Consider the following 27,040-nt stretch of genomic DNA (forward strand, 5'->3'; position numbering starts at 1 on the left):
GGCCTCCTCCCCCTTACCTGTGTCCCGGTTGAGCCGCGGGCTCTAGTGAAGCTGGGATGGGCCGCGACGGACACAGGTAAGACCCCCCTCCCCCTTGCCCCCTTACCTGGCTCTGCTGCCGTCGCTACACGGGCGGCGGCGGCAGGGCTGGGTAAACCCCCCTCCCTCCTCTCCCTTACCTGCGTCCGTCCGCGGTCCCGCGGCTGCTTCAACTGAGCCCGAGGACTCAACCAGGAAGACTAGGCTGCAGTTGCGGCCTAGTCTTCCTGTTTGAGTCCTTGGGCTCAGTTGAAGCAGCTGCGGAACCGCGGACGGACGCAGGTAAGACCCCCCTCCCCCTTGCTCCCTTACCTGGCTCTGCCGCCGTCGCCACATGGGCAGCAGCGACAGTGGCCAGGCCAAGTAAACCCCACTTACCTTTTTTGCGGAGCTCTGGATCGAGGCGAAGGATCCGCCTTCACCTCGATATGCTCCGCAACGCTCCGTGGCTCCCCCAATCCTCTTCGCCTCCACCTTAAGGGGAAGCGAAGCCCCCCCGATCCGCTCCTGCTTCTCCGGTCCGAGGAGAAGTGGAGCACATCCCTACTTCCCACAACAATAACAACTACATGCACGTTCAGTAGGGGTGTGCAAAGTGAGTCTTCTCTGCCTTGAAATCACAGCTCCATTGAGATGATTCTCTGCCCCGATTTCAGAGTAGTTCCCTTTACTCTGCCCCATTGAATTACCTGTCGGAGAACTGCCCGTTTTCAGATAACCGCTCTAGTCCATGGAAATTAATCAAATGCTTATAGCTCCCTCATTTTTAAAGATAAAGAGATGAAACATGGCACGGTAATAGCTCTTAAGAAGGTCTTTAGACATGCCAAATTTGGAACAAACCCCTTCAAGCTTTGATTTTTTAGGATTTTTTTAAAAGTTTGTGGTTTTAAAAGTATTTTTTTAAAAACAAACAAACAAACCAGTCATTTTTAAAGATAAAGAGTTGAAACTTAGCGTGATGTTAGCTCTTAAGTAGGCATGCCACGTTTGTAGCAGATCCATTCATGCCTTCATTTTTTAGGATTTTTTAAATTTCCCCCCTCAAACCATTATTCCCCTTAACCCCCCCCCCCTTTAATCCACCCCTGCATATTTATGGAGGGAGCTTTTATCCTTTACTTTGCGGATGCAGAGCTTGACTGCTGGTGGTGGAAGTTTCTACTACAGCCTTCTCCAACCTGGTGTCCTCCAGATCTATTGGACAGAGCCCCTCCCCGCCCCCCGCTGCTCTGGAAGCCCAGCCAGGCATAGCAGTAATAGTTTAACTGAAATAAAGAGCCTGTATGACTCAGGTTTAGAAGGTTACTCACTCATGTTGCCAGCCAGCCCAGCAGTACTTTCCCTGTGGATGATTGACTTCTATGAATCTGAGCAGAAACGCGCTCCCTTCCCCCCCGCCCCCCAGCCAGAACCAGCAGCCAGTTAGTGTTTCCAACTCCGCTGAACACTGCGATTGGAGGAGACCATGGTCACGGACAGTGCTGTGGCAATTCCTAATTGGTTAGCCACAGATATCAATATCAAAGCTACTCCTCACTCCACTCAGCATCTTCCAAATATGGAGATATTCAATTCAGACACACCCACACAGCATTGATGCCTGAAAAGCAGTTGGATAATTTTGGAGATGTTAGAAGCGCCGATTGGGCATGTCTCCTTTCTGAAATTAATCGATGGGTTTTGAAGAGGTCAATCTCTGCTCTGGAAGATTGAATGCTCCGCGGATGTTCACGGTTACCAGATAATTCCAGGGCAGAGAGCACACCCCTAATGTTTAGAGTAACAGAAATTGCTTTCTTACATCAGATTTCTAACAGAGGCACTTCACCTGAGTCCCAGGATCAGAGTTCTTTGTGAGCCCAAACTCAAATAAACTCAGATAATCCAAATGACTCAGAAACAGGGTCTTAAACTCCTGTGGTATATTTCAAGAGAGGGTCCCAAGACACAGGATTCAAGGCATGTAATAGTTCATGTTTCAAGAATAGTCCATCAAAGTGAGTGTCCAGGATCAGTGTCATAGTACCTTCAAACCTCTTTTGCCTGCACACCAGCTTTTGTGCAGGGACTCTGTGACTAGATTCCTCACTTGTCAATCCTGGCCTAGAAGAAAAAATAGCCTGGAGTTGAAAATTCTGCCTGACTGGTTGTTTTTCCTCTCATCTTTTCAGTCTTGGGCACACCCCTTCTTTGGCCGAGTCTGCCTCCTGACCTCTTATCAAAGAATGTTCCAGGGGCTGAGGTGACTTGGGGGTTTCTCCCCAGGCTAGCTTTGGCTGATGAGGAGGAAGAGTTGTCTCCTGACTCTCACTGCAGTCTACTGTGAAACCAAGCAGAGATGAATTCCCAACACCCTGACGATCCAAAACTTGACAAGACCCTAAATCTGATTCTTCTATCTCTGAATCAGACTCTTTCTCTGAGACTGCAGCTTTAGGGAAAGACATGACAGTGGTGGGAAAAGGACCTGCAAGTATGCTAGTTAAGATGGTTGTGAGGATCTAGCTCTAATATCATTCTCATCATTTGTAAGCTCTACATGTGAGGAAGGGAAGCAAGGATGAGCTTGCTAGCCCCACTCCCCCCTCATGATTCTCATTGCTTTCTACTAGTTGAGGCTGACTGTCTGCAGAGGACAGCTTCCTTATCTGTGGAAGTTCTCCCTGAGATTTTAGAATCCTGGTTCTTGAAATGAAATCATCATTAACATTAGTTAAGTGTTTATAACCCAATTTATTATAAAGGTAAATCAATTTACTTTTATTTCATTTGTTTTCAAAGAAACAATATAAGTAAATCAATTCAAATAAAAACATTTTTTTAAAAGACCACAAAACATAAAACACACATTTCTTGTCTGCATGTAGAGTTCTTTAGCCAGCAAGGATTGTCCTTCTTACCTGAGGAATCTTAGTTCTGGATTGTGCACCGTAGGTGTGCACAGAGCTGACTTATCTATTGAAGTGAATGAGGCCTTTGCTAGACCTACCGCATATTCCAGGACGGAGGAGGGGTGATCTCGCATTGTGAATAATGCGAGATCCTGCCCTCGTTTACACGTCAGGCGAGATGACCTCAACAAGAGAGCCGTTTCACCCGCCATTATTATTTTTTTACTTTTAAAGGGCTGGCTGTGCACGAGTGCATGAGCCAGTAAAGGTAGGGTTTTTTTTTTTAAAAAAATGATTTCCCCAGTGCTGCGCCCCATGCACGGTTCCCGGCTCCGCGTGAGTAATCGCGTGGAGCCGGGAAAAGCTGCGGAAACGGGCCACATGCTTGCGGTCTCGGGCTCAGCTTGAGACCGCGGGAAAAAGCAGTGCCAAAAGGTAGGCCTATATCCGGGGGCCAGGGAGAGTTGATCCCTGCCTGAGCCCAGGATCCCATGTGCGTCATCTGGGCCGGATCTACACTACTGCTTTAAAGCGCTTTATAACAGTTATAAAGCACTTTAACTGCTTTAAAGCGCTATAAAACTGTTATAAAGCGCTTTAAAGCAATAGTGTAGATCTGGCCCTGGATGCACAGGAGCGATCCCGGGTATCAGCCCGGGATAACCGCTGGTCTAGAAAAGGCCTGAGCTAGCTCTGAATGTACTATGCAGTCCACATCAGCATCTAGATTAAGGTGATTTAATGTAGATAGATGTTCTGTAACAACATTAACATTAGTGTCCCTGTTTTTTTTAACTATATGCATAATAAGAATAATTCAAACTGAAAATATTTCCTTGGAATATTCAGAAACTGATACTCAGGGAAGATATGAATCAGACAAAACAGCATCAGCCCCACTCCATGTAACACAAAATGATTTTGTGGTTATAAATAGGCATGGTTTTACCTGTTACTGTAACTATGTCACGTGACTATACTCAGGTGCTAAAGGACAGGCTTTATCACCTGAGTATAAGAGAGACATTTTTTTTCCCTTCACAGTTAATAGTTACATTTTAGATTACATGAGACACAAGATCCACTTTCTTGTATTGAATGAGTGCCTCACATGTTAAGTCACACAGATGAAATGAAAGTGGTTCAATAGAGAGCTTAAACAATGGCATACAGCTGCACTACAGAAGAGAAATACATTTGTTCTTCCCTACCTTCCCCCCCCCCCTCCTTTCGGGCACTTATATCTTTTATAGTGTTCTTCTTTTGCTTAGTCCATAGATCTTTTTTGGAAACAAAATGTACAAGTAAATTTTAAAGTGAGAAATAGATGCATTGCTAATTGCCATGCGTGGTTAGGTTTTAAAGCATTCTTTTCTCCCAGTGCTTTCTATAAAGATGAAGAACTAACGTTCCTCCCCCGTTTTCTTTTAAATGCAGAACTATGGATTGGAAACTGAAAACTTAAAAACACTTTCTCACAAGCTAAATGCATCTGCCAAAAATCTCCAGAACTTTATCGCGGGAAGGAGGAGAAGTGGTCACTATGACGGGAGGACCAGCAGAAAATTACCAAACGATTTTCTTACCTCAGTGGTGGATCTGATTGGAGCAGCGAAAAGTCTCCTGGCTTGGCTGGACAGGTAAATCCTTTTAGGAGTTTTGTGGATGACTATTGCAGACGTCTGCATTAACACACACAGTCACATGCAAATGTTAGAATTTTATATTTAAATTCTAGCTGCAATTTAAATTAATCTGCTTTTAAAAAAAGAAAGAAAAAACTATCACTATATTAGTCTAGATCTCAATATTGGGACACGATAGAGCACACTGTAAATATGGTTGAAGTTTGAACACAAGTTCTCTGTCCTGAAAAGAAATGCCTCAGACTGTAGACAAAGGTCAGGATTAATTTAAGTCCCTATGGGTCTACTTTAAATAGAACAAATACTGAATACTACGCAATTGTTTGTTCAATCAACCCATCACATTTTAGAACAGCATTCCCCAACATGGTGCCCTCCAGATGTGTTGCACTGCACACACCCAATCAGCATGGCTGGCTAAGGGATTCTGGGAATTAGTCGAACACATCTGCAGGGCACCAGATTCGAGAGGCTGCTTTAGAATATATTTATTTAATTTATTAATTTCCCTCTATTTATTTATATGCAGCCTTTCAAGATACAAATCCCGCTAATGCAGCTTACAAATAACAAAAAGAACAAAATCACAATAAACAATATTAATCTTTTTTTTAAAGAAATATCAGGAACCTTCCTTCAGGGCAGTTGGCCCTTTGATGGTAGTGGTGGAGGAGAGAATATGAGGTTGTGCACACAGCATGACAACCCAGACTATGGGCTGAGTATGGTTTGTCATTGAATTGTGGGTTGTTGTTGTATTGTGTGAAACCAGCTGCACTAACAAACCATGGTTTGTTAACCCACAACCAACCAACAAAGAGAACCAATGTTTTGTTTGCTGTTAACTCTGGATTGTTCATGGTTAACAAACCATGGTTTGTTAGTGAAGCTGAGTTCATACAACTCAATAATCTACAATTCAGAAACAACCCATGCTCTGGGTTGCCATGTTGTCTGAAACAGGTCGATATGTCTTCATCTGTTATGAAGGAGCAAAATAATGATAGTAAACGGTATTTTGTTTGTTTCTTTATTATTTATTCCTTTAAAATGTTTCTATCCTACTTTTCAGTTTATAAATCCACAGGGCAGTTAACAATCACCAAACTCCTCCCCCATCAAAACAATAAAAATAAGCCAAATAAGCTTGAATCAGAAAGTACAGGGCAGAAGAAAAGGGAAGCATGCTTAGATTTTATGTTAGCAAAACTGCAGATGAATTCTAGGTGCTGCACTAGATACAGAGTTAACAGAAGGCAATTTCTTAATTCCGAGAGTTGGAGGCGAAGTCCCATTTTCAGGTGGTAGAAGTTAATTTTCCCCCAGTTTTAAAATCCTTCTCTTGCAGTATTCTTCAGAACACACAAAAATTGTAAGAAGCTGAGTTGTCCATTTGGAAAATTCAAAGGCCACAATAAGATCATACTGCTGTTAGGCCTAACCAGAATGTCAAAAAACACTATGAATAATACTATTAAGGAATAAGTTTCAGCAAAGACTGAGCATCGTAATCTGGTGTTGCAATTAAATTGTAATTAAATGCACATTATTAATTGTAATTAAATACACAATATTGTTGGTTTGTGTGTACTGAGTACTATAATAAAAAGATGGTTTTTATTTAAATATTCACCTCCTTTTTTCTAGATCACCTTTTGCTGCTGTGACAGATTATTCTGTAACAAGAAATAATGTCATACAACTCTGTCTAGAACTAACAACAATCGTACAGCAGGTATGAGACCTCTTACATCTCCTTTTTTATATATAAATTCCATGTGTAAAGATTTCAAAGACAGTTCTCCTTTATGGTCAAAACATTTATCTTCACCTAATGATGATGAAGAGGTCCACACTGCAACTTCCTACTTAGTAATTTTATTATACTTCATTTTATGTACTTTTCCTGCAGTGGAAAAAAAAATGATATTCACGATTACTCTCGACTGTTAGTGTACACCACCAGGCAGTTTTAACACTGGCATACTTGCATATAAGATGGCTTTGATCTATTAAAAGTGAGTGGGACTAAAATGGAGAAAAATCAGCTATACTGAAAGAAAATATAATTGCTTTGTCTTAATCTGTCTTTTGTTGGATCTCATTTTTACTAATATCCTTTTGGCAAGTATGAAAGATTGCTTTTGCACCTGTAAAGTTGGCACCTACTAAATTGGGATACATTTCCTACAGGAAATGTAGATTTATTTGAGCATGCATTTCTCTATATCTTTGTGGCCAAACGTAATTTTCCTTGTTTGGGGTTGTAATGTTTAAGTTAAATGCTGACTTTTTATTGTTTACATTTAGGAGTGAAGTGAGCTTAATTAGGAAGTTATTATACTGCATCGAAATTTGAACCTTGTTTTGAAGGTGTCAAGGGAGCAAACCTACTTTTTACCTTATAGCATTTGATATTTATTTATTTATTTTATTTAAAACATTTGTATCCTGCCCTATATTACTAGGATCTCAGGGTGGCATACAAACTTCGCCTGAAGCACTGCTTGTTGGATGAATACAGTGCTTCTTTGGAGAATGAAATAAAATGGTTCTTGCATTCGTATGTTTGAAAACATACATAAAGTGGTGATTGGGTTTGTTGTATGGATTGCTTTCATAATTAGGTCACTGTGTACATGAATAATATGGTGTTTCTGGACATTGGCTATATTTATTTGTAGTTGCATATTGACAAAATGAAACCCTTATTCAGGATTTGGATCTATCATACTTGCTGCAAATAATAGTTCAATAATAATACAATTTTTAGTAAGACATTATTCACATCTCCACTATTCTAAGTTTGGTATATCCACACGTGCAAGTTCTTACTAGTGTCTGTAGCTATTACTTTGTATTGCTTTTGTCTTAAGGATTTAATAAACCTTGTGTGCATCCTTCTTTAAACACATTTGGGGTGCAATCCTATACATATTTAGATAGAAATAAGTCCTACAGCTCCTAGCATCTCCAACCAGTGTGGCTGGCTGGGGCATGTATATCAAATCACAGAAACTTTTGTGAGAATGATGGGCAATTTGTTTTTATAGCCATACTTTGAGATTGGTTGTGAGTGAAGGAAGTGAAACAATATGGATTGAAAATCGGGTACATTTATTAAATCTGATCTGCAAAGGGGGATCTGGTCAATGTAATCGGGTGAAACATTCTTTACCTGCTGGATGTTGATTATAGAATCGGAACTGCCAGGTTTTCCCCATGTATTATTTATATGGATCATGTGGTTTTGTAGCCGCATTCTGAAGTACCAGATTGGTTGAATGTGAAAGTGTCAGTGAACCTTGAGCCATGCCGTTTCAGTCTGCTTCTTAAGATAGACACTTTGCAAAACATGATTCCCCCCCCCCGTCAAGTTCACCTGAGAAAAGTGTGGTGTAACTTCCTAACATAGCTTAAGATTATTATTATTTATTATTATTATTATTTATTTATATAGCACCATCAATGTACATGGTGCTGTACAGATTACACAGTAAATAGCAAGACCCTGCCGCATAGGCTTACAATCTAAGGATGAAGTATGAAGGATAGGGTTTGTGTGTGGGAGGCAGTAGATAGAGAAGGAGCCATTTCTGGATTTAATCTGTTGATTTTTCTAAACATCAAAAAAGCTTCCAGATTTTGTTTTTGTGAAGCAGAGCTCATCTTGACTTCACAATCTTGCTGATCGATTTACGCCAATCTGTTGATCAGGGCTTTGGGAACTTTAGAGTAGGGGAATTTCCTTTGAAATCCCTGCTGCTAGCCCAGCCCCCTTGCACATGCTGCTTTGGGTGAAGAGAAAAGGCTTTGGGTTTGCAATTTCTATACGTATTATTTGCAAAACAGCATGTACCAAAATCTGATTGGTTTCCACTTTTCTTTAAGCACTATGCATAGAACTGTTTGTCCTAAGTCTGTCTCCTTGGCAACAAGAGTTTTTTTCACAGGTTATATAATGAATTATGTGTACAGTCAAAATCTTTTCATAACGTTAGAGTTTGGATTTTTTTAAAAATTCCATTCCTACCAAAGTTAAGGCTTCCAGTAGGTGATTTGGCTCACAGTGCTTATTAGCGTGTTCTCATATTTCAGGTGAAAGAAGAATATTGCCCCAGGGGACAGCTGTGTGGGCATCTTTCACCTTCTTTCTAGAAGTTTCACCTGTCATTTTTGTAGCTCAGGCATTAGGCCTCCATCTTTAAATTTAGTGTAGGTGTGAGTGCTTTCAGTTCTTCTCCAGATATTTCTCTCATGTTTATTAGATAAAAGATATATTACAATTATTGTAGTGCATTTCTGTAGTTTCTCACTAATTTATTCCAATTTAAAGATGACTGGTGATAGCAGAGCATGGAGGAAGCTGGAAACAAGTGGTGACTAAGCACTGAAACAGCTAGCTGAGCAGGGTGTCAGAAAAGATACTCAGAAAGATACTCAGCCATATGACAAAATGACTTGGCTACAGTGGGATTTTTCTCTGAGTCAATGCTGAATTGGCGTTGACTTAGCCTGCAGGGTTCTACACTAAAAGTAGTATGGTAATGGGTAGAACAAAGAATTATATATGCCATTGGTCTTTCCCCTCTTCTTGCTGTAGATCGTATACTGCTTCTGAGGATTGTGAAATGATCCTTACCATACAGGTTTATATTTGCCTGTAACTGATGCTCATCAAGTGGCTCTCTGTGCAGTCACACATCCTTCCCGCTCTCCTGCTGTGATGCTCTCCTGTTACTGATCCATGGATGTCTTCATGGTTGTTTAGGAAGGAAAACAAGCTTCCCTTCTTCCTCAATATGAAGAGTGGGAGGTAAAACCTATAGGCAGCACCATGGTGGGGTGGGGTGGGCAGGGAACAAGGTACTTTATTTGCCCACCTCCTTTCTGTCATGCCGCTACTTGAGGAGTCCTCTTCAGAGGGAAGCCCAGGATGCCCTAGAAGTCAACGCCCCAGACAGGGACTGCCATTAGCCTCACAGAAGCTTGAGCCCTTGTGGGAGGTGGTTGCAGGGCCATCCCTGCCAGGAGAAAGAGACTCTGCCTCTGAGGCAGAAGTTGAGCAACCCACTGACTCCAGGGAGCGTTGTCACCTCAAGCGGCAGGATAATAGGGCTCTTGTGCGATGAAGTGCTCTCCTGAAGAGAAGGACTCCTCAGGAGAAAATTACTCCTCAGGAGTAAGGTTCTTCAGAAGGAGGCTTGATCGCACATGCTGAGCTCTGGGTAGGGTCCAGCAGGCTGTGGACTCAAAAGCCTGCATTAGCAAGCAGCCAGCTTGGAACAACTTTGGTCCACCCACCTTGCATCGTGTTTCCTGAACCGTGATTCTGCCTGATACCCTGTTTCTTGAGCGTTGGACTGCCTAAGGTCTCTGCTCTTGTACTATGTAATGTACTGACTGTTTACCTGTTTACCTGTGTTTTGACCTCTGTTCTTTGTGGCCACTCTTGTTGATGCCTGCTCCTCTTGTCTGCCTGCCCTCCTGTGCTCTGACCTCAGATTGGAATTTGACCACTGCTATTATAATCTGAACTGCAGTGAGAGTCTGTTACTGCCAGAATAGGACACTTTTTCCCAGTATCTTTTTGTCTGAAAAAAATTAATATGTGTGATAGCTCAACTCTTCCAGAATACACTTTGCCCCTTCAACTCATATTATTTCCTGGTGAAATCACTATTTGAGCAGAAGGGGAGAAAACCTTAACCTCAGCAGAGAGCTCTAGAAGTTTCTGCAGTTGGTCTGTGCATGCCTTTGATGGCACGGAGAGCCACTTAATCCATGACAAATACAATGAATGTCTCAATGAATACCAGTTTGTGGGGGTGAACGTCAAGAGTAAGAAGACACGACAATAAATAAGAGACGAGACAACTTTACAGCTGGATTTAAACAGGGCCACATTTATTATATGATTTGCAAGAGGGAATGAATCCTTACGGGCATCCAGTATGACTTGTTGCCAGGCCCCTGAAGTTGGGCGAGCCATTCGCGGCCCAAGGGTAGGTGCTGCATCTTTCACCTTCCCCCGGGCCTGCCCCTTGTGGGGTTGGGGAACCTTCCTTTGTCACGCCCTAACTCATGCCATCCAGCTCTGAGTGGGTGAGTAGAGTCGGCCCCAAAGGTAAGTCATATCTCCCAGGTAGGCCGTGGGGCTCGAAGCTGGGAGCCTCGGACTTACCAGTCACTGTGAACAGTGCCAAGTGAATGCTCACCATTCCCCCACCACTCTGGATGCCCGTACCTAGCGCCACAGAGAACATCAAGCAACTTGGTTAGATGCTCTCCCCCCAAACCTAGCTAAAATTATTTGGGTGAGTTCCCTCTGCAAATCTCTCAACAAAAGGTCATTACCTGCATCAGACAAATGCACACCGTCTTGCCTATATAGCTCCCTCCTACTTAACTGAATTTCAGGATGCCGAATGCTGAAATCCCCATGTTTGGCCAGTTCTCTGAAGATTGCCGTGTTTACCTTCTTCGGAGAGCCACTTAATGCATGTCAAATACAATGAATGTCTCAATGAATACCAGTTAAGTACCACACTGTTTATCTCCTTAGGTTGTCTGTTGATAAATATGTATCTAGAAGAGAAAGTCATACAGTAGTGTTGTAGTAACACAGTTGACAATGAAAATAAATTAGAGCAACATTGTGTACCTGCTGTGAAGTGGGGTATGGTAATTTTTGTAAGATCTCTATTAGCATATTTGTATTTGAAAAATAATGACATGGGCTTTTATGTTTTAGGCTTTTATGTCTTTGTGTAAAATTAATGTGGAGCGAGGGGAAACCCGATCATGTCCTTGCATGGGGGATACACTGAAAAATATAGGGCTCAACCTTTCTTTTTGTATACAGGACATATTGCTCTTGGGAGTCTTCTGCCTAGCCACCTTTGGCAATTGCTTGTGCTGGTTGCTGAGGTTTTCACAAATCAGCATTCCTGCTCCTACTGTCAAGCATAGAATCATAGAATAGCAGAGTTGGAAGGGGCCCACAAGGCCATCGAGTCCAACCCCATGCTCAATGCAGGAATCCACCCTAAAGCATCCCTGACAGATGGTTGTCCAGCTGCCTCTTGAAGTCCTCTAGTGTGGGAGAGCCCACAACCTCCCTAGGTAACAGATTCCATTGTTGTACTGCTCTAACAGTCAGGAAGTTTTTCCTGATGTCCAGCTGGAATCTGGCTTCCTTTATCTTAAGCCTGTGATTCCGTGTCCTGCACTCTGGTAGGATTGAGAAGAGATCCTGGCCCTCCTCTGTGTGACAACCTTTTAAGTTTTGAAGAGTGCTATCATGTCTCCCCTCAATCTTCTCTTCTCCAGGCTAAACATGCCCAGTTCTTTCAGTCTCTCTTCATAGGGCTTTGTTTCCAGACCCCTGATCATCCTGGTTGCCCTCCTCTGAACACGCTCCAGCTTGTCTGCGTCCTTCTTGAATTGTGGAGCCCAGAACTGGACGCAATACTCTAGATGAGGCCTAACCAGGGCCGAATAGAGAGGAACCAGTACCTCACGTGATTTGGAAGCTATACTTCTATTAATGCAGCCCCAAACAGCATTTGCCTTTCTTGCAGCCATATCACACTGTTGGCTCATATTCAGCTTGCGATCTACAACAATTCCAAGATCCTTCTCGTTTGTCGTATTGCTGAGCCAAGTATCCCCATCTTGTAACTGTATATTTGGTTTCTATTTCCCAAATGTAGAACTTGGCATTTATCTCTATTAAATTTCATTTTGTTGTTTTCAGCCCAGCACTCCAGTCTATCAAGATCACTTTGAAGTTTGTTTCTGTCTTTCGGGGTATTAGCTATCCCACCCAATTTTGTGTCATCTGCAAATTTGATAAGCGTTCCCTGCACCTCCTCGTCCAAATCATTAATAAAAATGTTGAAGAGCACTGGGCCCAGGACTGAGCCCTGTGGTACCCCACTCGTTGCCTCTCCCCAGTTTGAGAAGGTTCCATTGAGAAGTACTCTTTGAGTCCGATTCTGTAGCCAACTGAATCCACCTAATAGTTGTTCCATCTAGCCCACTTTTAGCTAGTTTGTTAATCAGAATATCATGGGGCACTTTGTCGAAAGCTTTGCTGAAGTGAAGATATATGACGTCCACAGCATTCCCACAGTCCACAAGGGAGGTTACCCTATCAAAAAATGAGATCAAATTAGTCTGACAGGACTTGTCCTTGACAAATCCATGTTGGCTTCTAGTAATCACCGCATTGATTTCAAGGTGTTTACAGATTGACTTCTTTATAATCTGCTCCAGAATTTTCCCAGGGATGGATGTCAGACTGACTGGTCTGTAGTTCCCAGGTTCCTCCTTTTTGCCCTTTTTGAAGATAGGGACAACGTTAGCATGTTCTTTGATAAGTGATCAAGGCTTTACTGGTTGGACCCAGTGACATCTTTACCAGGCATTAATAGAGTGCCCAGTGTTATACTTTTTTTAAAAAAACCTTTAAAACAGACACAGGGAATCTGAATTTCCTCAGAGCAGGAGCACTGGAAGAGAAGGCATGTTTAACACCTCCCCCCTGCTGTTTCCCCAATTGAATCACAGTCTTAAAGCTGTAGTTTGCTTTTTTATAATTAAAAATACAGATACAGCCATTACATTTGTATGCAGGTGCTTTCCCAATGACACACACACACAGAGAGACACGCTCACTACAAAGTCAAGTGTCAACTTTCCCCAGTGGAGGATACCCACATTACCTTCTAGCAGCTAGAGTAGCCTTCCCAATTTGATCCTCCCCCCCCCCCCCAAGATGTGTTGCACTACAACTGGTTTAGGAAGGCTGAGCTAGTCTCTAGTTGGATATACTAAGGAAGCAATGTAGCCTGTCATGGTTTCCTTGCATAATCTGGAATGTGACTCAACTGGTGAAGGAGGAGCTAGTGGGTTGGGTCTGGACCCTTTGGGCAGTATCCAGGGGGGCGCTGTGCTCCTGCTGATTGTGTTGCACCAGCGGGACTGACCACTTACACAAAGGGGGGTTAGCGGTTCTAAAAATAAACCCAGAAATTTTTGTTTCCAGATTGGGGCAGGTCAGTGAAACATCCAGACTGGGGCAGGTCAACGAGACTGAGAGCTCCACTGATCTGCCCCGTTCTGGGAATGAGCATTTCCACCAATTTCGGGTTGCTTTTAGAACTATCTCCTCCATTGAGCTAGCAGTTGGTCCTGCTGGCATAAAGGCATAATAGCCCTTTAGCTAGAATGAGTGTATAGCCGTGCCTGTCGGTTGCTGCTGTTGTGAGTAGAGCATACTTGGCTGTATACTCACACAGTTAGAAAAATGGTACACCTGTAGGAGCATTTTCTACAATGGTTGCATGTATACGAATATGCTAAAGGAGAAAGATTGGATATGCCTCCTGTATTTCTCTTATGTGTCTTATATTTGATTCTATATTGGGAATGATTTTTACCTTAAAACTTAAAAAAAAGCAGAAGAACATACATTTCCTAGTGCTATGGATATGTCACAAGACAGGCTTGAGAACTTGAGGCTAAAAGATGTTGAACTGGTTTGTTCAGATTTCTGGAGTCATATAGGAACTAATAGTGTTAAGATTACATTTCATAATTTATTTTTGTTTGGCACTGAGGAATGTACTTCAGTGTTTTGGCATCACGTATTCAAACTTAGCTATGTAACAATGATGTTTAGAAATGTTTTCTTTTGTTGAACGTAAAGCTTGGATTTTTTTTTTAATTCTTAAAATAGGCAGAGGTGGCAAACTAGTCTTAGCAGTTGCAAGTTCCTTAGAATTGCTTGTAAATAGAAACTATTAAGTCATTATTTGTGAACTGCCAAGAGACCCTTTGCTGTTGGGCAGTATCAAAATGAAATAAATAAATAAATAATCAGAAAACGTGATTAATAACATTATCAATGATCGTGTGTAAGCTTATTTAAGAAAGGGGTAAAATTACATTTAACTTGGCAACGATTTGCATTAAAAAAAGTTAATAAACATTTACAAAAATATGAAATGTGAGTGACAGAAAGACTGCCTGTTCCCTCTTTGCCCCCCCCCCCCCCGCGGTAGTGTCTGATTGGTTCAGATTGCTGCTACTCAAAACGTTAGTTTAAAACCTTTTCTTTTAAAATGCTGTGCCACAGGGCTTTCAGGCTGCCTTCACCAGCTTAAAAAAAGGAGGAGCGAGGGCTGGCCCCATAGCGTGGTGGTGGCAGGCATTGGGGTAATGTGCAAGTGGTGGCTGGGTGGTAGGCAACTGGCAATATGCAGAGGCCTACTGGAGTCTGATGTTGGCCCTGTGCACTTTCCTCCCCCATTCCACGTGACCCACCATTGTGTTAAGTATAATCTGAGAATTCAGTTCATTGTTTACTAAACAAAATTTCATTTGCAGACAAAATCCCAGGATGATGATAATCATCGTCATCATCATCATCATCATCATCATCATCATCATCATCTTACCCACCTCTCCACTTGGATCGAGGTGGGGAACAACAGTGAATATAAAAAACATTAAAAACTGATTAAAAACATAGCATACATGATTAAAACATCCTTAAAACTTCCTAAACACAGGTTTAAACATAAAAGTTATCATCAAGTGGCAATATCATAGCATACCACATTTCTCACAAGCGCTGGGAGTGTGACGATTCCACCCTAGATTTAAGGCACTACCTGTGGACACTTGTATTGGTTTTGAAGCTTCGTCGAAGCATCCATTCTGAATTATTTATGCTAGCAAAACGTGTAATTTTCTTCGAAGGTATGTAGTTCCCATGGTTACAAGCATCACAGTTTCTTAAACTGGCGAAAGTGAAACTGAAGCAGTTGTATTTAAATTGCTAAGATTTAATTCCCTTCAGTTGCATTATACTGCTTTTAAGAGTAGAAGAATTTGGAAATAAAAGGATTTTAACAATCTTTTTATATAATAAAACAATGAAGTTTAAATAATAAAGGTGAAAGTCCAAAAGAATTGTGAAGTGCTGACTGAGTTGAGGGCTGGAAGAATCTAGATATTTAGATCACAATCAAAAGGGGTGCCTTTCATAACATCTATTTCAAAGCAAGTACTGACCCAGTGCTTATCTTTGAGTATATATAATAAAGACCGGGGGAGAATAAAGGAAAGAGGTAACATATGTATGACAAGAATAGCTTAATCCTATGACTTGCTTTACTAGCATTTTTTTTAAAAAACACCTTAGGTATACTGCTAATGTTGCAAAGATATTAATTCATTGTTACAGGCAGATGTAACAGGCAGCTTTTCCATGTAGTGACAACCCAGGGTTTTTGCCATTCCTATGGCTTTGTGATAGGTCTCTATTAGCTGCATTCTTCCAGAAAGCTCTTTGTCCAGAAAACCCTAACAAATGATTCAACAGTACCTCTGAACTTTAGAGCTTGTGGCACTCTTCAGCAAAGGTGAAGAAATTATTTATTCACTTATTTATTGCATTTCCTTACTGTCTTTCTGGAACTAACCAGAAATTCAGAAAACAGAAATCATAAACAAATAAAGACATAGTAAAGTTAAAAACAACCTTAAAAACCATAAAAATAACAAGAAAGGAAAATTAAAAAGATCCATCTTGACCCCCTTCCTGAATGCAGAGAGAGTTCCTTCCAGTTATAAACATGTGTGGCTTCTTTCCCCATAGCATAAAGGAGTGAACTTGCTTAACCATCCTTTGTGAAGCTTTGTGGCCAGGTTAAAATGAGCAAATATTTCTTATCCTATGTGGGAAGTCACAATGCCTTCTAACAACAAAAACAGAATAGCAGTAGTTTGTAGTAAATATAAGGTTTTTCAAATAAAGTACAATTATTTGGGCTAATCTCATATTAAGTACCTAGATTAAGTTAAATTTTGTGCACTTGAAATATTTGGAGTGAAAATGAGTTGAAACAAAATATTCTGCGGTAATGGAGTTCTGGTTAGGGGAATAATCATGTCTTTGTTGCACATAGTTATGATGATGTGTGGGAGCAGTACAGCTTGGCGGTGGGTGATTTCATGTTCTTTTCTTTCCTTGTTCAGCTTGTTCATGGAAACATTAAGCAATGAATTTTGATTAACACAAAATGTGTGAGAGGGAGAGGAAATTTGGTAATTGTAGTGTTGAACTGTTCTCAAGAACTTTAACTGCTTAGACTGAAGTATTTAAAAGTGAAAAAGAAGTAACTATAAACACTACCACTTGCAGTAGTATGTTAGTTGAATATTTGCAGGACCATTTTAATGGAAACATGAAAAAGCTCAAAATAATGCTAGGTTGCATCCAGAGCTGCATGAGTGAAAGAAACCCCTCCCACCTAGCAAGCCACTCTTGAGGTGTGAAGACCCTCCTATTGAATCAATATTGTGTTGCATGTAAATCCATGCTTACAGTTCTTAGTGGATAACAAATATGGTTGTGAATACAGCTTTGGCAGCTGGTTTAGTTCTATTTCTTCTGCCAGAAAAAGTCAGACTAGACATGCTTTTATATAGCATACAAGTTTCCAGGACCAAATGGTCCTGAAATCCAGTGTCATGCATTCCAAGGAAATGGGAAAAATCTTGTTTCCATTTTATATTCTTTTCTGTTTAATTTGTCACTTGTTCCAGTTATTTAGAAAAGTTATTTCTTTTACATGAATAAATCAGTATGTAGGTGATGTGATTTGCACGACATGCCACTCTAAACCACAAGAAATGACCAGCAATCCCCGGTTGACGAACAATAAGGACATTGACAGCTTCGCCATAAATATTCAGAGATTAAACAATTTCAGAACAATCTACTCAAATGTTATGCCATTTTGTCAGAATTCAGAGGAAATGTTTTTATAAGACTGTGAATATAGAACTCACTGACTCAATTCGCATGATCAAAACAAGCCAGTCTGTGACTTCAACAAGCCATGGTGGGTTGTTATAAACTCTGGTGCAGTGCTGGGTATGATTTGCATAATCTGTGGCTTATCATGTCATCCGAACCTGGGTGGCATGGCATGTTCTAGGGTTATTTGAGGATTGTTTACACCATGGTGGCTTGTTTTGATCATGCTTATAAATTTAGCTATGTCCCTAAGACACTAAAAAGCAAACAGTTTTTCTAAAGTTATTTAATTTACTTAAATTAATCTCTGTTGATTTTGTATTTTTAGGACTGCACAGTATATGAAACAGAGAACAAAATACTTCACGTGGTGAGTAGTATTTGTATAATCATCATCATATATACTAGTAGCAAACTCAGTTCTCCAAGTAATAGTACTCCTTTGACAGAGCCTTGGTAAACTATTTACATTTTGTTACAGCTCTCTTCTTGGAGAACTGTTGAAAAAACAATTTTGGACAGCATACAGCAACATAATTTTTGACAGTTCTTACACATTGTGTCCTAAGCTAGACATGCTTTGCATGGGGTGACAAGCAACACCATGGGCTTTCTGGTGTGTGTGTGTGTGTGTGTGTGTGTGTGTGTGTGTGTGTTTCTAGGACCTTCACCAACTAATGTTCAAGAGCTTGCTTATTGGGGTCTAGTTTTGTAATTTGTATGGAGTACTCAAGGCATACACCTACCACTCTCTCTGGTTTTGATTGTGATATCCTATTTAAAGTTGTTCCAGAGGAGGACCTGTTGTTTCTTTATACTGGAGGTCTGAGGATCTTGGCCTTGGATTAGCATGATAATTTTTGTAGTGTCTCAGAAAGGTGGTTGTCTGAAGCCCTACTACTAGCCTATCCTGGGTGAGTTCCTTACTAAGTTCACTATATCCACAGTGCTAGATTAGGACATATAGGGCCATGATAAAGTTAGATGCTGAATCTTCTTGCTCTTGCTTGTGCTTTTGAAATCAGGCCCATTGAAAAATGATATTGCTGGTAAGAACTGTTTATCTAATTCTCCTTTTACTAATTTGAATTATTTCATCTGAGCTTCTGTGAGTCCCCTAGATAGGTTTATGTTTTTTGCTGCTGGGCTCATAGCATAAAAGGGTACTCTGGTTTGTCTTCTGGTTGTTTATCCAAGCCTAGGTCTGAGGAAATCTCTGAGATCTACTTATCCATAGAGGCCAGTGTTCATTATGCTGAAAATCCAATTCTGCAGGTGCTATTTGGAAGCATGATGAGGACAGGGTAGCCATGACTGCAGTTCAGAGTACTATAAGGTGGCTTGAACTCACCCTTAAGTTACTTGTAGGCCAGACTTCAGTTGCAGGCCTCTGTTGTATTAGATGGCTGGAGCTGTGCTATTTATTTATTCATTCATTTATTTATAATATTTATCTACCTTTCCTTATCCAAAGATTTTGGAGCGTTGAACAAATAGAATAAAAACAGAATAAAATGAGAATAAAATCATCACATAAAAATTACACTTTAACAGAACAAAGTACACATTGAATCACGGTTGGTCATTCCAGGAAAGCTTCTTGGAACAATGTTTTCAGGAGTCACTGAAAAGAATACAAAGTTGGTGCCTACCTGACCTCCAAAGGCAGGGAGTTCCATAGGGAGCGGTTCACCACACTGAAGGGTGTCCTCTTGGTGGATTCCATTCGGACCATAGGTCTGTGTGGAATCACAGGGAACATGCCCTCAGATGACCTTAGTGGCTGGGTAGATAGAAGGCGCTCCCATAGGTATCCTGGTCCCAAGTTGTTTAGAATTCTGTACACTAGTACCAAAATCTTAAACCTGTCCCGATAGTGAATAAGCAGCCATTGCAATTCTCTCAGCAAAGGAGTTACATGCTGAAAAGGGGAAATTCCCAACAGCAGCCGACCTGCTGCATTCTGTACTAGCTTCAGCTTCTGGATCAGCTATAAGGGCAACCTCACATAGAGCACACTGCAGCAATCCAGTCTTGAGGTTAATAATGCCTATACCACCATTGCCAAGCTATCCCTGTCTGGGAGAGGCTGTAGCTGGCAAGCAAGTCAAAGCTGATAAAAGGCACTCCGAGCTGCCATGGCCACTTGGGCCTCCAGTGACAATGATGGATCTAGGCGTACCCCCAAACTACGAACCTGATCTTTCTCCCAGACTCATGAACCACTCACCCACAGGGCTTCAGTTTCAGTTTATTGACCATCATCCAGCTATGAATAAACAATATCAGCAGGCTTACCAACAGGTCCTTCAGACTTGAATTTGGGTTTCCTTGTTTCTTTTTAGAAAGCTTGTTTTGTTTGCACAACAGTTAATCCTGGTCCAGTTAATCCTCACTTTGATACCCTGAGACACTTGACACTGTGGCTTAATCTACACCAAGCAGGATATTGGACCGTGAAAGCAGTATATAAAAGGCAGGAGCCACACCAAGCAGGATATAGTGTTATGAAAGCAGTGTATGGTATGTGTCAATGGACCCCAACAGTTGACACTGTTGGGGCCCACAGTTGGGGCCCATGTCTCCATATTACAAATCCCTGGAATAGCATTAAATCATTGTTTGTTCTCTTCAGATTCCATATGTAAGGAGAGAGTTATTCTGCACAAAAATGAATTAATTTTGTAAAATATCCAGCATTTCTGTAATACTTCCAAAGTTATCATAACTATGCTATGTGCTATCAGATGCTTGTTATACAAAATATTGAAACAGCCAGAGCAGAGTCAGTATACTGAAACAACTAGTTAAAGACGGAGGAAATTCATTCTGGCAGAGATGAAGAACAATTCTCCCTTGTAGGAGAGAAGTCAAGCAGTATAGAAAGAACATTTTATACACAGTTTTCTGTTTACTTGAGTTAAAGCTGGTTATCAAAAGTCTGCTGCATCTACTAGTACCTCATAACACTTGTCAGCCTTGAGTGGATTAAGAATTCACTGGACTTGGTGCTCAAATCAGCTTATTGTCAAAGCTGTAAAAGCAAAGTACTTATTACTAAGTAAATATCTGTTCTTGGGTCTTCATGAGCTTAAATCATGGATTTTTGCATGGAAGCAGGCGATCGCGTCTTAGGTTTCACATAATATTTACAACATATATAAAAGTTGTGCAGGAATTTAGCTGTAGGGATGTGGCCAATAAAGAGGAGGACCGTAGTTGTTACATGCAGTTCTTAACAATCTACATTTAAAAACAGTGCTGTCCAAATAGGAATGCAGATATATGAAAGAACAAGAGGTAAAATGTAGCATAAGGTAGGCTAACTGCTCACAGAATGGACAAAACTAAAATAAACCACCCAAGTAATCAGAACACCCAACCAATAGTAGTTCCAGAATTAGATTTCTGGTTGTTTCCCCCCACCCCCACTGACACGGGTTCAAAATCTCTGTGCCTCACCAGAATAAGAGGGCAGAAACAAGAAAGAGAGTGGAGTGTCATCGGCTAATGACACTTCAGCCCAGACCTCCAAATGACCTCAAACAGTGGCTTCATGAATTGTTGAAAAGCAGTACCTTGTGGTCATGGAGAGGAATAGTTCCCAGCCCCACTATCTGGGACCAACTTTTCCACCGCAAAAAAATCTCTCCCAGGGCCTTGCTAGACGAGGCCTTAGCGCGCTTTGAGGGCCGGTTTCCCTGCTGTGCGTGCACTTGATGCACAGGGGAATCCGGCCCCAGGCCGCACTAAAGCTTCCCTTAACGCGCCATAAGCAAAGTCGCTTATGGCGCACCTTTTCCGCAGCTCTGGCCTGAGGCCGGGGCTCCGGAACGTCTAGCGACTTCCGTGGCTTTTTGCGGCTACTCACTCGCGAGTATCCGCAAAAAGCCACGGACTGGGCACAGCGCTGAGTGCTGTGCCCATCGGGCCGGGGGGGGTCCCGGGGGGCGAAACGGGAGAGGGGGAGGGAGGGCTGGCACAGGGCAACAAGGGGGAGGGAGGGCTGGCACAAGGCGACGAGGGGGAGGGAGGGCTGGCACAGGGCGACAAGGGGGAGGGAGGGCTGGCATAGGGCGACGAGGGGGAGGGAGGGCTGGCACAGGGCGACGAGGGGGAGGGAGGGCTGGCACAAGGCGACGAGGGGGAGGGAGGGCTGGCACAAGGCGACGAGGGGGAGGGAGGGCTGGCACAGGGTGACGAGGGGAGGGAGGGCTGGCACAAGGCAACATGGGAGAGGGGAGGGAGGGCTGGCACAGGGCGACGAGGGGGAGGGAGGGCTGGCACAAGGCGACGAGGGGGAGGGAGGGCTGGCACAAGGCGACGAGGGGGAGGGAGGGCTGGCACAGGGTGACGAGGGGAGGGAGGGCTGGCACAAGGCAACATGGGAGAGGGGAGGGAGGGCTGGCACAGGGCGACGAGGGGGAGGGAGGGCTGGCACAAGGCAACATGGGAGAGGGGAGGGAGGGCTGGCACAGGGCGACACGGGAGAGGGAGGAGGAGGGAGGGCGGGGAAAGAGGGGGCAGGGGGCTTAATTTTTTTAAAAAACCTTGTCCGCAGTCTTCGGGGCGCACACGGCCCCTTTAACAAAACAAAAAAATGGCCGACGCAGGGCTTCCGTCGTCACTGCGCATCGGCCGTCTAGGAGGCGGGGCGGGGCGCGCTAAAGTTAACGCGCCGTCGCCCCGCCTCCCTGCCGGCTTATCCGGCAGGGTTTAGCAAGGCCCTCAGTCTTTATCCCAGCAAACTGGCCTAGAAGTATACCATGGTCAGTAGTATCAAATATTGCTGAGCTATCCAGGAGAATCGATGGAATCACATTTTCTCTGTACAACTCCAAGAGCAGGTCTAGGGTGGAAATCTTCAGTAAAGGGATTTTTTCCTTACTGTAAGAAACTTACATAGCGCTATTATGCAGTGGTACTTGGTTCTTGCTGCTGTGTGAACAGTTGGTAATAAGGGTGCGTGTCAGGTTATTTTGTACTGAATATAAGATAAAGGCAAAAGCCTGTAGAATTAGAACAGAACAGTTTTATATCCTTGAATAAAAGGAGAAACTCCTGCAGAAGTGCTGTGCAACAACATAAGAGATACTTTTTTTGGATGAAGTTTTCAGTCCCAATTAAGGAAAGTTGAGTTATCCCAGAACTTTTTTTTTTTTTTAAGGTGGGTGGGAAAGTTGCCTATATGTACATGCTTTGGGGTCTCTGTGATAAAACAGAAATTAGAACATCTGTTGATAAGAAATTCCAGCTATTCAGTCTTGTAGGAGACTGAAAAGACAAGAGATATTTGAGTTTACATATTAGCAGTCTTAAGTACATTAGCATTATGTACTTGGAGTGGTTGTTTCATCTTACTTTACTTATTTCACGTGAGACCCTACTTAAAAGCTCCCAACAAACAACCTTTGACAAAATAACATAAATCAATAAGCTGAGATGGACGTAACAGCCTTCTGTATTTGAGTTCTGAGATTGTATGGTGAACAATTTCTTGATAAAGCAAAGGCTTTAGGAAATAATATTCCGTATGCTCTACATTTGGCTTTGGATCCAATGTTCTGTGTTGTTGAATTAGAATCCATTGAACTATTGCCTCACCAGTTATGCAACAGTTTGTGTATGTTACAATGCAGTCTTAGCTAAAATCAGTATCTTATCTGCTAATATGGCTGCAAGAAATGAGAAAATATGTTTAAAGTTCAACAAAAGGGTCATACTTCCTTATTTACTCATCCTGCAATCCATTTGTCTAAATTAACTAAAAGTAAATGGGAATCCACCCACTCCTATTTGTCACCTTTGCATAGAGAATTAAGAATATTGGTCCTAATGGTAGGAAGTGTATTGTCATTAGCATTGACATTTAAAAATTTCCAGTTATCTGGTTTTCATGGGCAGAAACCAACTACTTTTCTGGGAGAAAATAAGGACCAGCCTAAAACTAGACTGAGACATCTCCTTGAAGGAGGAAGAGGAGGAATATCCCACTATTGGCCCATAGAACATAAGGAAAAGCAACTACCCTAAAAAGTGTCTAACCCTGGATACAAATTTCTTTACGTTTCTACTGATTCTGTTGATGGTCATAGTTCTGCAGAAGTAAAACAGCACAGATCTCACTATATTCTAGCATCTCTAGTGTAGTTGTTATTCCCAGAACTGTTTTCCTTCATGCAACCACAAACAGAACACTTTGATTCCTATTGTCATTACATTCTGCACACTGTGATAAGTAGGGTGCTGCAATATTTATATTTTATGAAGATGAGAAAAAAGTTTCAGTATTTGACTATCCTAGTTGCTACATGTTAAGAGTTGTGCAGAAAACATTCATGAGAGGGTTAAATGATACTCCTAAGTATGTCCTGGCTTACCTCATATTTAAATATATTCTATTTCTGTTATAATTTGTGAGCAATCTGGCTTGGTTTCAAATTAAGAGGTCTTTGGGATATATAGCATTTGCATGATTATGTTCTGTTTGGGCCATCATGAAAATGGGCTTCAAGTTAATTTTTCATACTTAAGCTATTCCTGTAAATGGATGGAACAGTGAAAGGAAGACATCTCTGCATCATTTTCATTTGAGAAGGGATGTTTTCCTTTGCAACATCTGTTCCTTGCAATATAGATTGGTTGTGAAAATTTGCTATTTAAGAACTTTGTAATGGGGCTTCTGCTTGCTAACCTAGGGGGGATCTACACTACTGCTTTAAAGCGCTTTAAAGCGCTTTATAACAGTTTGACAACTGTTGGGGCCCAGGACACACTGCATATACAGGTTTCAAAACGTTTTCAAAGTGCTTTAAAGCGCTTTAAAAGCAATAGTGTAGATCCCCCCCTACTATCTCAAAATCTCTGTAATAGATAGTAACCTTCTGCAATCTGTATGTTTATTTGTTTTTACATGTGCAGTTATATTGTATATATTCTGTTAGGAGTGGCATTTTAATGAAAGGAACCACTATTACTAGTTCATTGATTTCCCATCTTTACACAGTCAGTATTTACTATTAACAGTGTTTGTGATTCCCTAAACCAAAAGCCGCTACCGCTCCCCTCAGTATAAATAATGAGATTTCCTTACTTTGGTGACCATTTTGTTTTTAACAGTTACATGTGTTTTATGTCTAAGAGTACTGAGAAAGGCAATTAAATTTTTAGAAGCTCATAATATACACTCATACTGTGATATGAATTTTTGAATACTTTTCATCACGAGGATTATGAGATAGTGAGATATGAAAGATAGTGAGATATGAAAATGAAAATGTAAGTATTTGTGGATAGTACATTGCTATAGTAGCTCGTACCTGTTCTGTTCAAATTGACTGCACAGGAAAACCTGAAGGAAAATATAAGTTAGGATCAGTCTTTCTGAAGAAATGGAGGGGCCCTTAAGCCTTCTTTCCTTCTTACATGCTACCACTGTGAAAACAAGAACTAGTACAGACATGTTGGAGGTGTTGTATTTTTTAAGGTTATGCCTGATAACTATTCTCTATGTTATTACTTTTCAAGTTTCTTGGTTATTAATGGAAAATGTGCTTGCTTTTTTCTCCCCTAGTGTAAGACTCTATCCAGCGTCTGTGACCATATAATCTCACTCTCATCTGATCCTCTTGTGTCTCAATCTGCTCACCTGGAAGTGATCCAGCTAGCAAACATCAAACCAAGCGAAGGGCTGGTAAGATGTACGGAGTTAATCAAAACTGTCATCCAGGATAAAAGCAATGAATTCTCTGAATAAGACCTTTATTTGGCATCTTTTCTTATTTGGTCCTTTTCTTCATAGCTATGTTTTCCAGGCAGCTAGCTACAACACAATATTTCAGTAACCATCATATAAAATTCTTACTGAAATGTTGTAAATGTACCAGTTAAAAACTACCTCTTAGGCTGTAGCTAGACCTAAGGTTTATCCCAGGATCATCCCGGGTTCGTCCCTGCCTGAACGCTGGATGCCCTGTGTGGCACTTAGATGAACAGGTTTGACCCCAGGACAATCCTGGGATAAACCTTAGGTCTAGCTATGGCCTTAGTGTTCTTGTTTTTTGTATCCAAGAGTTGGTTCTCAGGTTTAAATTCTAGAATCAGGTTTGTGGTATTCTTGACTTATAATAGTTTTATGATTTATGGAAGACATTTTCTGTAAAGCTTGGAGAAGAGGTTAGTTCACTTGACCATGATCTTGAACACATTTGGAAGTAAGCTTAAAAACCTGTGTCCCGTTTTGTTTCCATAGTGGAATAAATTCAGGTGTTTACTCATGGAACAGAATCATCATATTCACTAAAGTTAGTGGGACTTGCTTCAGTGTTAATGTGTTCAGGATCTGGTTGTTAATTTTCATTGCATCTGATAACTAGCTACAAAGGAAGAGCTTACAGCTGGCCTAAATAGAAACCTTCCATATAGATTACATAATGTAGGACAGAATCCTGGTTAACTTATGTGAATTGTTTTTCTTATAAACAATGGTGCCAAATAGAAATAAATTTGTTTATCTGTTCTGGGTATATTGATAATGTTGTTGTTGTTGTTACTTTCCTCCAAAGGTTGGTGGTATAAATCCAATCAACTTGTTTGCAATGAATTATGCCTGTTTCCTGGATTCCTTACATATAACATATAACTTGATGCAACACTAAACATTTTATTTTAATGGATATTTTTCTGTGTCATTTAAAAGGTTTCTTTTAAGACTTGATACATTTAAATATTTTTCTAAATGTGTCTAGACTTGGTGCACTCAGCCCCGCCCTGCCCTGCCCTCCTACTGTACTGCTCTACAGTCCTTCATTCTTAATCTTGTATTTGCCAACATTGCATTTTCAAGGCCACTGTCTGATGTTTCTTCCATCTCATCTGTCATAACATCATCTAGCTGCAGTTGTTGTTCCTAACATGATTTCACTGGGTAGCCATAAACCTTTCCTAATTCAATTTTCCTTTAATAGTTTTCTTCTTCCAGAAGTGTCCTTTGAGAGGTGACCAAAACCATTTTCTTTAATTGTAAATTTATCTGTTTCAAGCCTCTGTTGTTTTCCTGCTGTTTGCCTGTTTAGATGGTGAGATTCTCAGTGCATGGAACTGGTTATTCGTTATTTGGTTGTACTGTGTATGGTTCAGTAATGCTATGTCTCTTAATTGGACTTTATGAACTATTACAGATCCAAGATGTGTTTACCCTTGTATTTTCAGATTTTTAATTAACTCCTTTGAATAAGCCATTTTTAACTCTATTTTGTAGACTGTTCCCTCTTTAGAGCAGGGTCTAGTGTTACTTATTTCCTGCTGAAACACATTATTTTGTGATTCTGTGAAGTAGTGAGTTGAATAATTATAAACTGTTTTCTAAACATATCATTGAAAAATGTTTCTTGAGTTTTGTTTATATAAACTGCTTGGTGTTTGCAATAAGCATTACTATAAAAGTGTGTTCTTCAAATCCTGCATGCTATTATGGATATTTCATGATTTTGAAATGGTATTCCAGAATTTCTTACAAAGGAAATGTAAGCAAAGGCTCTGTGTTATCAAAATTCCTATACAGTTTTGATTTATCTGAAAATTGTATGTATCATTTATAAGCTTACTGTTGCCAAAATGGAAATCAT

At 41.2% G+C, this 27,040-nt stretch overlaps 1 protein-coding gene across 4 annotated transcripts in view; it reads left to right on the forward strand.

The window, feature by feature from the left end:
• The window catches only part of CNKSR2 (connector enhancer of kinase suppressor of Ras 2), a 183,588-nt gene that overhangs the window by 47,705 nt on the left and 108,843 nt on the right, over positions 1-27,040 (forward strand). For all 4 annotated transcript variants that reach the window (XM_063126460.1, XM_063126462.1, XM_063126463.1 and 1 more), the window contains exons 3-6: positions 4,371-4,573; positions 6,227-6,314; positions 17,743-17,784; positions 24,988-25,107. In XM_063126460.1, coding sequence (XP_062982530.1) covers positions 4,371-4,573; positions 6,227-6,314; positions 17,743-17,784; positions 24,988-25,107 — 453 coding nt within the window. The remainder of the gene's footprint in view (positions 1-4,370; positions 4,574-6,226; positions 6,315-17,742; positions 17,785-24,987; positions 25,108-27,040) is intronic.

Source organism: Elgaria multicarinata, chromosome 5 (genome assembly GCF_023053635.1).
Source record: "Elgaria multicarinata webbii isolate HBS135686 ecotype San Diego chromosome 5, rElgMul1.1.pri, whole genome shotgun sequence".
Taxonomy (NCBI): Eukaryota; Metazoa; Chordata; class Lepidosauria; order Squamata; family Anguidae; genus Elgaria; species Elgaria multicarinata.